Here is a 13161-nt window from a genome sequence, read left to right on the forward strand (position 1 = left end):
CCCGTCTATCGTATGTCCTAGCTATCAGAAAGAGGGTTCCCGGTTCGCCACATTTTTTGGCCAATTGGTAGCCGCAATATCAATATTACAATATGTAAATTCAGAAACAGCGTAGGCTTTTCCTCATTGGCCATATCTCTAGGCTATACTAGGTGTGTGAAGAGGCATCACGATTGCACAAGACTACCGACTTAGCCTCCATTGCTACTAACTACCTAAACAAGTAGGTAAACTGCACTACAAATTGGTTATGGTATGTTGCGAGGCCGACTCGAGTTATTTGGTTGGAAACGTTAAGGATAAAACTGTACACAGTAAAACTTTTGTCGTCATGACTTTGCAGAAAGACTTCTACGGTATTCGAGATGAATACCATGCTTCAGAACCCGAACATGTTCTGATCTTCAACATAACCCCAATCTAATTGGTAATTAGCAAAGGCCATTTCATAAGGTTAGTAAGTTTTGGCCCCAAGCTTACCTCTTAAAGCAGGCAGCGCCGCCTTTTGTATCATGGGAGGAGGCCCGCACAAAAATACAACACTAGTGTCCGCCGGCCCAAACAAGTTCTCCCGAATCATATCGGAGTTGACATGGCCGCGATAACCCTTCCACCGTTCATTAGGATTACTCAGCACATGTGTAATTTTAATTTGTCTTTCTGAACTTTTGGCGAAACGATCTAGTTCATCTCGAAGGAGTATATCATCTTCTGTCTTATTGGCATAGAGTACTCGTAGCTGCGTAGAGTCGCCGTCGGTGAGTAAGATACGAGCAATAAGAGCAAACCCGGGTGTAACGCCTGTACCGCCTAGGACGAGTGATACCTGAGTGAACTGTCGCTCTTTACCTTCGATTATAAACTTCCCAGACCCTTCATATATAATATCACCTGTTGGTCCACGCATCTCGACCTCTTCGCCGACGGGAATACAATCCAAGATATTTGACATTGCGCCACCGGGTTGGTTTGGATCTGGAAAATATGTCTTAACCATTAGGTCAAAGGTTCCATGGCCGTCTCTAACAGGAGAGCGCCTATCATCTGACTTCTCTTGCTCTTCAGATGACTCGTAAGTGCTGTCTTGGTCTGTTTGAATTGCAGGAAGCAGTGGGCGAATCGGAGTGTAACTCCGAACCAGCATCCGGTCTCGTAGGTGAAACCCGATCAATATGTGCTGACAGGTACCAAGCCCCAGAGTGCCCTTGCCGTCGGGTACCTGGAATGTGTATTTACGTGTATCTTTTGAGACTTCTTGTCTGTCTACCAACTTAACTGGGACCCATCTGTGCTTTTGGAGCGCTAGTTTAGTATGCTCGCTTCCGTCGGCAACATCTTCCTGCGCTGTGGCTTCTGCTGATTTCTTAATGAAGTTCTTTGCCTTCTCGGTGATAGATCCTAGTATGCATTCTTACCATCATCTGAAGTTAGCATTTCTCTATCGCAAGCTTATATGCCGGATTTTACCTTTCAGTTTCCCGTACGCATAGTCGTCATGAATACTCTCGAACTCATCTGTCGTCTGTTGGTGGACTTTGCCGGCGTGCGAGAGAATAGCAGCTTTGCCTCCAGGGTGCCAATCGATCACGCTTGTGGCGTCATAAACTTTCCCATCAATGACAATCCAACAATCGTTGTCCTTATCATGCTTTTCAATCTCCTCGCGAGTAAACTGCTTCTCCGGAGTCCCGGCCTCTTGTTTCGCCTGGGCAATCTTGATCTCTTCACTCGGCTTCAGCCAACCCCCTTCACCAGTCCCTGGTTCAGTTGGGTGTCTGAATATCACTGATGGAAGATTTGTTTCTTCATCACCCTCGATTAATTCGGTCTTGACAATATACCAGCAATTGTTCATCATACCCATTATATTCCAAATAGGGTTTTCTGGCTGTGTGTTTTTGAACACATTGAAGCAACGAACAGTGATGCCCTGCGCACCCAGTAGACGTGTCATTTCAACATCAACGTGCCAATGAAGCCAGGTCCAGAATTTTTTTCCGTGGCGAATGGGATATTCGGGGAAATTGCGTGTACAATACAACCACGTGGCTCCAGCATCAAGTGAAACCTCCACGCGCTGCACCTCGTGTCCGCCTCCGTCATATGCGTATCCTTCGATACGGTAGCTATGGCCCTTCTGACACTCGGAGAAGTTGATTTTTTCACCCTGTGCTGGCCGGACAATGACTGAATTAAGGGTCTGTTCATTGCAAGATGTATCAGGATGGCTGAACATCGTTTTTGCAAATTCGTCGTCTATGTCTGTGACAAAGCTTGGTAGTACACGGTTATCCCAAATATGATGATATGAACTGTTTTCCTTGTCCGTAATCCATATTTTTTTAAGCCACTTCACACAGCGGCCGCCGACATATCCCGGTATTACCAAGCGGACAGGATATCCATGATCTGGTGGGAGGAAGACATCATTCATCTTATAGGCTAGGATCACGTCGTTTGTAGGGTCCATAGCATATTCAAATGGGATGCATGTCTCATACCTCCCCTCCTGTAGCTCATCATCGCCAGCAAAGTTGACCCAATATCGGACCCCGTCGGTGTTGGGGGGTAGCGTCCTGGGGACTCCAGCGGAGATCAGTATGTCTCGTAGGAGCGGGCCCTTCCAGTACGCACAACTAACGGCACCGGCACCCCAGTTGAATCCTTTAGTCTTGCGGATCATGTTAAATTCTTTGCGACGATTCCCATCACAGGCCAAGAGGACAGGAATATTTATGGGCTCATAGTTGTGTTTGAGATCATCCATTGACAAAGAAATTGTGTTCCCTTCGTATTCAACATCAAGTTTGTGAAATTCCCAGAGAATCCTCGGAACAGAGCCATGGTTGCGCACGTAATGGAGTTCGTTTGGCGTGATAAGGCCAGCCGCAAAGAGGTGAGAGAGATGTGCTTCCGCATTCAATGGATGTTTTCCTGTCAGGCGAATGAGGTCTGATGAACGTGGAAGCCAATTATCAGGGGTAAACTGATCCTGTTCATCAATAACACGAGCTGCCCGATCCTCGATTTGCGGAGCAGACTTGTTTCCGTCACTGACCTTAAGTGATGAAATGTAGTCTTTCTCACGCTTGAGAACCTCTAGGAGTACTTGCTTCTCAGGGCTGTAAATTTTCTTGGGCGCACGATCTTCAGAGCTTTTCCGGGTCTGCCGCTCGTTGCTTTGGTCTTTTTGGTGCTTGGATTGTTCCTTTTGTTCCTCTTTCTCTGCTCCCTCATCTGCACTAGTTTCATTTCCCTTAACCCTCAAGTTGGCTGGCCATTTTTCTTGATTCTTAACCCAGTCCTCCGTCGTATCAAGCACATAACGCCAACCCAGCGACCTGTTATCCGGATGGCGCAGATGGAAATCTTCCTGTCTATCAATTAACTCTCGAAAATTTATAGGCTTCCCTTCCCCCCGTTCTTGGCTCAGAATTTCCAAGTCTTCTCTAGCATGTTCGATTTCTTCTTTATATTCAGGCTCCTCGCCATCGATATGATGGGTGAGACCGGGCGTCCTATCATCGCTATTCCTGAACCCGATGCGATGGTGATGACGACCCGCCCAGTCAGGCTCATTGGCTATTTCTTCCGCCGTTGAGCCAGGATGGGGGTTCAACTGTATTTTGCTCGTCTTTTGCATTGCATTAGGACCTAGCCAGAAAGTTTGACTCTAGCTTAACAATGTTATTATAAAGACAAATGTAGGAGGACTAGACTTCGAGTGGATGAACCTTTGGCCTGAGGTGCTATTCACAGCTTGGTCGTTGAATAGACATCAACAGTCAGGATCAAGTATACGTTTGTGAGGGTCATCTATGAAGAAACTTGAACATGATGTCGTCATGATGCTCGTATGCATATGTGGTTTAATACGAGACATTTTAGGCGCTCGATATCAATTTCTACGTCATCGACACTAACCACCAAGATGAAATGGCTGTCAGAGCAGTTTGGCTTACAGAGAAATCGCATGTTAAACCCATATGTCGAACCTTTCGAAGTCCAGTCCGGGGTTCTCAGCTTACTGATGGTGGTACTAGGGAGCTAAGGTACTTACCTACATAATATAAAATGTATGCTGGTGCACATGTGCATGGCGCCGATTTTGTAAGCCCTTGTCAGGCCTCATGCTTAACCGAAGAGTCGCGACAAGGTCGACTTACAAGTATAGAATTAAAATTTTGATTCCAGGATGACGATGAGTCGAAGGTGCATGCTATTCGCGTAGCCCGACATTTCGTAATAAAAAACAGTCATCTATTGAAATCACTTAACATGGGACGCCATCCCACCTGACCTCGTGAAGCTCGATCAGCAATGTGCAAGCTTGAATCCGTATTCCAATTCGCGACGGAGTCATTGTTGCACGTTGCACCCGGCGATGCTTCCGGTATGAGTCTTACAAACCCCTGCCGCGCCTCGTTTAGTTTAGCGAAAGATTAACTTCAGAGCAATGCCAAGCTGAAGCTGACCCACCGGAAAGAGCTAACTGTTGGTTCCTTGTGGAGATCCGGCCTATGGTCAATGTCTTTCGGGAACTTTACCAAAGATCTTGCTTTGAACTTCCGTGAAAATTAAAAGTGGGGAAGGTGCTTCGATGGCCCTTGGCCCTCGGACGAGGTTTCAAAATGTTGGAGATTGTGGTGAGGGCTGGCAGCGCTGGATGTTTGCGGCGGTCTGCCAACAGCATGATTAGTTGGATCGGTCAAAGTATAAAGGTACCTGAAGCTGCTTCCACATTTGATACTCAACCACCGTTCGCTAGGCAATTCCATCTTTATCTTCGACCTACAACTTCAAGAAGGGAACTACCCAATTGACCAATTACAAGGCAGATTCTAGTCTCAGCCTTTGTCCTTCTAGATTTCCTAGTCGTTTTGTCCTAGGTCACATTCGCAAATACTCTACTTCGTTAACTTCCCCACCACGACCAACGACAATTATGAGCAGCCCAGAAGCCCTCCCGTCTCTCCCTGCAGAGCCGGCGTCGTTTTTGTCATATCTCTCTGAAAACTCTACTAAATCTGTTCGAGATTTGCTTCCGCCATATCTTGAATATGAGAGTAAGCTTCGTACGCTTTTTGCTCAGGACCCCTCAAATGCAGTGTTGGAGGACAACACTGTTGGACTGGTTCCAATCTACGGTTCTGGGCAGGAAGCCAACATCAAGGTTCAGGCTCGCGATCTGGATGCAGAAACGCCAGAGCAAAAGGCTAAGTATCTCATGGAGCTCGATGCTAAAATCCGAAAAAAGGATGGTGAACAAGCCATTGTAAATTTTGATGATTTCAAGACGAACTTCACGTTGTTTAGCGAAGGTAGGTTTTAATTGATAGGGTCCTTATATAATCTTATTAGGAGTGTAGAAGCTAATTACATATCGTTCATGACAGGTGCTCTCCAGAATTTGGACTGGACCAACATAATCGCGGCAGGTAGCAGTGTTTTAACTCCGTTGCTTCCTATCCCAGAAGAACACAGGCAAACCAAACGGTCTATGCGAGACTGGTATCATGACAAACTAGCTCCATCTAGTGATGTTGATCTCTTCATCTATGGCACAAAGGATGAAGAAGTTGCTATCAAACGGATGGAGTCTATCGAGGCTACTATCCGGGACAACCTTCTTTGGGAAACTAGCAGCATTCGTACGAAAAACACAATTACTATCATATCCCAGTACCCTAATCGCCATGTTCAGATTGTTCTCCGTCTCTACTCCAGCATCAGCGAGATACTTACTGGATTTGACGTGAACTGTGCTTGTGTCGCCTATGACGGAAGTCAGGTTTACGCAAACCCGCGGGCTATTGCATCTTGGATGTTACAGTGCAATGATATTGACATCACTCGCCGCAGTCCATCTTACGAGTTCCGTCTCGGAAAGTATCGAAAGCGTGGGTTCGAAGTCTACTACCCCGCTCTTACTCGGGAAAAGATTGATCCTACGATCTACGAGCGGAGCATCAATAGGTTGAAAGGCCTCGCGAAACTACTCGTCCTAGAGCGACTTCCAGATGTTGAGGAACGGGATTCTTATCTTGAAGACAGGCGTCGCGAACGTGGTCGTCCCAATAAGAGGAACTATACTTCTAGAAAGATTTTAAAGGGAGACTTAAAAGCCCAGGGAGCCGAAGTCCCCGAATGGGATATAACGGAAGAGGAGCAAGCGAACTATCACACTGTTTCTATTCCTTACGGAAAGCCCCATAATGCCAAAAGGTCTGAGAAGTTAATCTATCAGAAGGACATGCTTCTCAACGCCGAGTGGAATAAACGGGCTCAAAAAGAACGACCGGCTTATCTCCATCGGCACCCAGCTTTCATCGGCAGTGTCAAAGATATCATCGATGACTGTTGTGGATATTGCCCCGAGGCTACGTCCGAGGAAGAGAAGGCTCTACAAGCAGAAGACGATAAATTCTTTGTTCGTGGAAAGATCTCATTCATTCGAGATGATCCAGGTCGTCAAGAGATCGGAAGTTTCAATCCAATTACTGAAGAAGATTGGACCGAGATGGCCTATATTGGTGATGACGAAACCCTGTGTAAAGCCATCGTCGCCAATGATGTCGAACTGATCCGAAAGTGGGTTGCCGAAGAGGGCCACGACGTTAACAGACGGGACCATACTGGTCGAACCCCCCTTCACTTAGCTGCCTTAGTTTCAACACCCGAGATCGTGAAAATACTTCTTGACGCTGGCGCAAAATTAATCTGGCGTCTGGTCGATGGGCGTACCGCATTGCACATGGCGGCTGCTAGGGGTGATCCAGAGATTGTCAAACTCCTACTACTAAAGAGCCAAGAGAACGAGCAAATTCGTGACGACAGAGAAGATAGAGAGCGCGCTGCCAAGGGTCTTCCGGCCAAATCTGAAGGGGAGAAAGGTGCAGAAGATGAGTGAGTATATTATAGCCTAACATCTCGTCAATAAATGCTGATTTCAATGGCAGGGAAATGAAAGAGAAAGAGGAAAGCGAGGATGAGGATGAAGAAATGGCAGAAGACGAGGATGAGGATATCGACATGATATCTGAGGACGAGTCAGTCACTGCCCGAACGGCTCGAACAGGAGCTTCGTCTTTTGTAGAGATTAATAAGAAGAAAAACGACGAACCAGAGGCTGGCGCCTTGGGTAGTGAAGAAGAGGAGAAGGACGATGTTCTTGATATTAACCTCGCCGACTGGGATTACCAGATGTCCCCATTGCACTACGCTATCGTCAATGGCCGTGCTGATGTAGTAGAACTCCTAGTTTCCGAGTTTGGCGCTGATGTCCTTCAGCCGTAAGTCCTCCCTTTTCATCCCAAATATAAGGATCTCTAACAATCCGGTTTCATTTAGAATCAAGATAAGCTATGACTACAATGGCCAACCGCGATCTGCCTTCTTAACCATCAACTTAATAGTTAAATTGCCAAAGAAGGAACAGCGTGAAAAGATGCTACGAACGCTTCTGGAACTCGGAGCTTCTTCCGGCCAAGCTGATATGAACGGAATCAGTGCATTCACCCGCATCGTGCAAATGGGGGACATTGACTGCCTAAAAATCCTTTTTGAAGAAGATGCTGCAACAGCACTCGCTGCCGCGAAGCATGTAGCTATATCGGGCGATTGGAGACCCTCCCCAACTAGCTCTCTTATGGTCGCGTAAGTCTCAACCACAAACTTTGTAGCATCTATGGCTAGGATGCTTTCCGACTAGGATACTTTCTAACTTGGTTTTAGCATCTGTGAAGGCGATGAAGAGAAGGCGCTGTTGCTCCTTGACAAAGGTGTAGCGCCAGAAGTCACCTTCGATGCCTTTATGACTGCCGTTAAACGGCAAGGCAATAAATATCGCCACAACAGAGATACTCACCACAGCAACTTCCAAGAATATCACCAACAGCCTGCGGAGTTAGCATTAGAAGCTGAAATGCCAGATGTTTTCCGGAGATGTATCGAGCTTGGAGTTGATCTGAACAGTTACAGCGCTGGAAGTTTTGTTCCAGAACTCGACAGCGACGGCAACTACCCTTCGACACGGTACAATCAGAAGTAAGAAAAACCCGACTAAGCTTGAGTCTTTATATCATACTAACGTACTATTTTAGGTTCTTTGCCTACTTGGATCTTATCCGCAAGAAGCTTAGGCATCTACAAAATGCGCTCGAGAACCACCGCGAAGCACAGAAAAAGAAGATTGACGATAGCGTTCCGCGTGAAATCCTTTCGGTTCCGGCGGAATACAAAAAGGGCTCTTATGAATATTGGATGGCTTCCCAAATGGTCGAATCAGAGAACAGCGTTCGAAAAACTTTCAATGAAAACCTCGAGAAAAGCAAGACAGAGGGGCATCAAGATCACGCTGACCCAGAGAAAGTTAAACTCAAGGAGGAAAAACTCTTAGCGTTAGAGAAAAAGTACAAAGAACTTTCTGACTGGATGATCGCTAAGGGCGCGAAACCATTCAAAGAGCTGCAGCCTGTGTTCTGGAAGAAGAAGAAGAATGAGAACAACGGCAATTGGTTCGACTATGATGAGTCTAGTGATGGCGAAGGGTCCGAAACTTCTTCTAAAAAGAAAGCGCCAAAGCCGGAAAAGAAATTTGAAATTCAATTCACTTTCACAGATGCCCACAAAGACGAAAAACTCACGACCGCCTACCACGAACTTTTTAAAGCGGCTTGGGATGGTAACGAGGAAATGATCAAAAAGTATACAACTACTTCATGGGACGAAGAAAAAACTCCGTTGTTGATCACAAGCAAGAACCAATTGGGCTATAGCATCTTCGCTATTACAGCCTACAAGAAGCACCCTAAGGAGCTACTCGATCTTATTCTCAGCATTGCAACCGCCCAAAAGCGCCCAGAGGAAGAGAACGAGAAGCAGTACAACCCTTACTACGAGAATTCTGACGACGACTACGAAACTGATGCCGAATCGGATGATGAAAATGCGGAGCTTCGCGTTGAGCAGTTCGACCTCACAGACGGGAAACTCACCATTGACAATGTTGCTAAGTTAGGCAAAGAAGTCAAGAGCAATATCTCGGCTCTCGAGATGATCAACTTTGACATTCCATTCATCCTCGACGGCGAGGGTGTCGATAAATCAAAGGAAGATAAATCAACTCTACTTTACCAGGCCGTCAGAGTCGGTGATACCGAACTTCTGCAATACATCACCTCAACCATGGACAAGCTCGCACCTAAGGGTCGAAAGTTTGACGGAAGAATTTTCTGCGCCACCAACACCAACAGCGACCATGGCCGTGCAGCAGTTGAGTTTGAGCGCATTGAAATCCTTGAAACCCTTATGGAATGGGATGGTATTGGTGCACTCCTTGCTGAAAAGGTTGGTGATGGAAAGGAAGGAGAGGAAGAGGAAGAAACCCCAGTTAAACCAAAACACTACCTCGGCCTGAGCATCCATGGAAAGAAGCGTACGGATTGGGCCAAAGCCGCGAACCCCAACGACACGACTACAGTTACCAGATCGTATCGCCAACCGATGGGTCTCTACGCCGCCTTTTACGGTTCACACAAGGTTTTCGAATGGCTCCTAACTGACGGTCCAGAGCGCACCCTTCGCGCTTATCAGAAGAAACTTGAGGGACTCAAGCACCCAGAGGATAATCAATCTCTCAAGGCACTCCGTAAAGCTGACGAGGCAACTATCAAGCGCTGGACTGGTGTTGATCACCCACTCCTCCTCCACGCCATTGTCCTAAACCAGACAGTCACATTGGACAAAGAAAAGTCTGATGAGGAGAAAGTTGCTTGGTACACGAACAACATCAAATATTTCCTCGACCGTAACCCCAAGCTACTCGAATCGAAGGAAAACGAATACAATGTGACTCCGCTCCTACTCGCCGGTTCTGCAACCAACAAACACGCCATCCAAGCCCTCATTAATCTCGGCGCAGACATCTACGCCAAACAAGGCGAAACAGGTTGCAACTTAGTACACACCATCATAAACAACTGCAAACCCTTCGAAAACAATCCAGGTAAATCCAGATCGTGGGAGACCATTGTTGGCTGTCTTGAGGTTCTTCCGGAAGATTTCAAGGCTTGGGCATTCACTCAACGTGCATTGGGAGATGACGTCGCCTACACACCTTTGGCATACTACATGGCCCGAAACCGTGATTACTACGGTTCGGCGTCAACTCCATGCGTCACGACTGTTGGGATGATATTACAACACTCTAAGGGTGCGGACCTCAGTATCCGAACTTCTTTAGGTGATTTACCGATTCACACTGCGACAAAGAGGTCAGAGGTAGATGTTCTTAAGAAAATTCTTGCTGCCGCAGTACCAGAAACCGTAGTCACTGAAAATGCAAACGGTATGACCAGTTTGGAGCTTGCAGAGGCCAAGCGATATCAGTACCTCATCAAGGATCTACCAAGCACGGAATACTCTAGCTGGGGTAGTTGGAGCTACTCAGGAATTTCGAAAATGTCAACGAACAGGGACTCTAAGGAGGACAGCGAATGGGATTATGAAAATGCAGATTCAAATGAAATCAAAATTTGGAAGATTTTGGACCAAGCATCTAAGAAAGCTGTTACCGATGGTGTTGCCCAGAGAGTTTTGGTTTCTTTGAAAGAGGCAAATGAAACAGCAGAAAGGCTAGCAAAGAGGTCAACAAAGGAAAAGATTCAACGAAGAAGAAGGTACTGGTATTCAAGCCAGGGCAAGGACATTGATGATATAGTAGCGAGGTGGCATTGGTTTTGAGGCGAGCGTACCAACCTAAGCGGGTATGAGACCCAGCTGTTTCAAAACTAGTATCCTTGTGACCACGCAATTACAAGACTGACCAAGCAGATTTGTTGGATTTTTTGTGTTAGTGAATACTGTTGGAAGTTTCAAAGAAATATGCATATGCCGTATGCATATCGTAGTTAGACATAATTTAGCCATATGTACTTAGAAACAAATCTCCGCTAGCATAAACATTAAATCTCATCCTTAAACGTTTCATGTTTTGAAATTTGCTTAGTTAATGATAAAATTGGTAGACGTGTCACTAGACTCAACATATACCGCGAGGCTCGAGGGAATTTCGCAAAACTGGGAAGCAAAGGTTTGGGCTAGACCGGCAGAACATTAATGCATTATGGAGACGATTCGATATAGGTCGGCGAAAACACAGCCCCAGGTCTTACGTTCAAGCGGAAGCCGGCCTATAAACACTTATATATATCTACTCATCGGGCCAGAAGGGGACTTATTAATATTGACATCGATACCGTATTGATACAGTTTTTTAGTTGTAGTACGGTGTTCAATACGAATTAGAGCAGTATATTTAAAAAGCAGAAATTTACCAATCATAATCAGATTTGCGATCGAACGGTATACTGAAAACACCACTTTCCTGCACAGCAGTGGGTATACTTTATAAATATAAATTACGTACCTTAGACGCCTGTACTGGGTCGGTCTGTACTTTAATACGTTCCCTACTTAAAATCTATTCTTCTCTCACTCTCGATCTTCATTTTAGATTCCCGCGGTATAAGTGGTCCATCTATTATGATTCTGCGGGCCTTTACGTCAAATCGGATTAAGGTGCGCCATCTATGGAACCCCTTAGCCTGGGCACTCACCGCAGTAAGCATGGGGCCCTGCCCAGTATCCCTCGGCGTATACATGAATATTAGTATCCTCAAGAATATTTGCATCACCATCTTCATTTTCACGAGCTATAATACAGCATTTGCATCCCCAATTGATACCGCTGTTCTTGCAAAAAGCCCATTGAATATGGGAAATCACTTATCTCCAAAGAGCCCACTTTCCCCTACCAATTCCAGAAATAACACCAACATAGCTGCCAATACGACAATACAATGGCTGCCAGCTGCCCCAGATGTTAAGAATTTAACAAGGACAAATCTCGAAGTTGAGAGAGAGGAAAGAGGGAGCAGTTTAACTCAGGTACCCCAGCAGTCAGAAGAGCTCGACTCTTCTGGCGCTGGCCGCATTGACATACGCGGCAACGGTATTTTAAGCACAGAAAAGCTCTTCTATAAAAGCCTGCGGCCAAGAATCCAATGTCCCTCGAGTTCTGATGAACCCCAGATTCTAGCTCGGATTTCGAGGGTATTTGATGGAGACTATAATATCCCAGGTGCCAGCCCTAATGATTTAGATGCGTTTAAGCGTCGGTGGAGTCACATCCGCAAAAATACAGAAAGCTCTTCCAGACGGCTAGTGAGGGAAGCAATAAATATATGTATGAAATGCAGCTGCAATAAGATCAATTGGCAGCTTGTTCGAACGTCACTCGGAGCCTACGGTGCCGGTGGTACGACTAGGACAGGATGTGGACCCGCTCATGCTCGCTATTGCAACTTCATCTACGGTAAGTTAACTCTAACTGTTGAAAGAATTAATATATACTATTTCATGACTGATATATTCCTTCGGATACTATATTAGGATGTTACTGCATGGTCGAGTTATTGACCGAGCCGACCGACACCATCCGACGCCTGAGACTCTTCAATTTCAACCGTCTCCAGGAGTTGGCACTCAGAATACCAGACCGTATCCGCAATTCCCCCGCAAACGCGGGAGTGGAGTGGCGAGTACCCAATACAACCGGTCCAGGGGACGTAGTACTTCGCCTCGGGGCTCCTCTGCCTTCAAATGGTGAAGCGGATCTACCCTCGCTCACCCCGCCCACACTCGGCGAGATATTCAATGACCCAAACGACCCGGGCGAGGGGTCAAGTACGGGAGTCACCAGGAGCAGCCATTTTGGACAAGTCAATGTTGCCCCTTCTACGGAACCGCCATTTTACCTATCTGGCCCGACTGACGAGGATTTCTTTTGGCGAGATTATTACGATAATCCTGGGGGCTTCGGAGGCGGAGACGGGGGCGGTTCAGGATTTGTTAAACGAGAAATGGTATCTAATGAAGAGGATAATATATCATCTCGAAAACCTGGTTATCTGTAGAAGTAAATAATCGGGGGGTGGAATTTATTGATAGACCTATAGGGTCTAAAACGCTTTGGTAGTCTTCCAGGTTTATTAGTTTAATTTCGATTTCAGTTGGTTGAAATGTTTCTAGCTTAGATGCTCTATAAGTAGTCAGCTAGTACTATAGTAGATATTATTGATCCATTGATGCTATAGCCCT

The 13161-nt window shown here is 46.1% G+C and overlaps 3 protein-coding genes across 3 annotated transcripts; 2 read left to right on the forward strand and 1 right to left on the reverse strand.

Annotated features, from left to right (window-relative positions):
- Positions 1–379: 379 nt before the first annotated feature.
- AOL_s00004g342 (uncharacterized protein) lies at positions 380–3643 on the reverse strand (the record flags this gene model as incomplete). The annotated part of the gene is made up of 3 exons (XM_011118992.1): positions 380–420; positions 481–1410; positions 1468–3643. 3 exons carry the CDS (start codon positions 3641–3643, stop codon positions 380–382), a joined length of 3147 nt encoding a protein of 1048 aa, XP_011117294.1.
- A 1302-nt stretch (positions 3644–4945) lies between these two features.
- Positions 4946–10743, forward strand: AOL_s00004g343 (uncharacterized protein; the record flags this gene model as incomplete). Its single annotated transcript, XM_011118993.1, has 6 exons — positions 4946–5321; positions 5397–6906; positions 6960–7292; positions 7351–7656; positions 7735–8046; positions 8103–10743. The coding sequence occupies 6 exons, from the start codon at positions 4946–4948 to the stop codon at positions 10741–10743; spliced, it is 5478 nt and encodes a 1825-aa protein (XP_011117295.1).
- An 885-nt stretch (positions 10744–11628) lies between these two features.
- Positions 11629–12977, forward strand: AOL_s00004g344 (uncharacterized protein; the record flags this gene model as incomplete). The annotated part of the gene is made up of 2 exons (XM_011118994.1): positions 11629–12376; positions 12454–12977. The coding sequence occupies 2 exons, from the start codon at positions 11629–11631 to the stop codon at positions 12975–12977; spliced, it is 1272 nt and encodes a 423-aa protein (XP_011117296.1).
- Positions 12978–13161: the final 184 nt, after the last annotated feature.

This window comes from Orbilia oligospora (genome assembly GCF_000225545.1).
Source record: "Orbilia oligospora ATCC 24927 unplaced genomic scaffold scaffold00004, whole genome shotgun sequence".
Taxonomy (NCBI): domain Eukaryota; kingdom Fungi; phylum Ascomycota; class Orbiliomycetes; order Orbiliales; family Orbiliaceae; genus Orbilia; species Orbilia oligospora.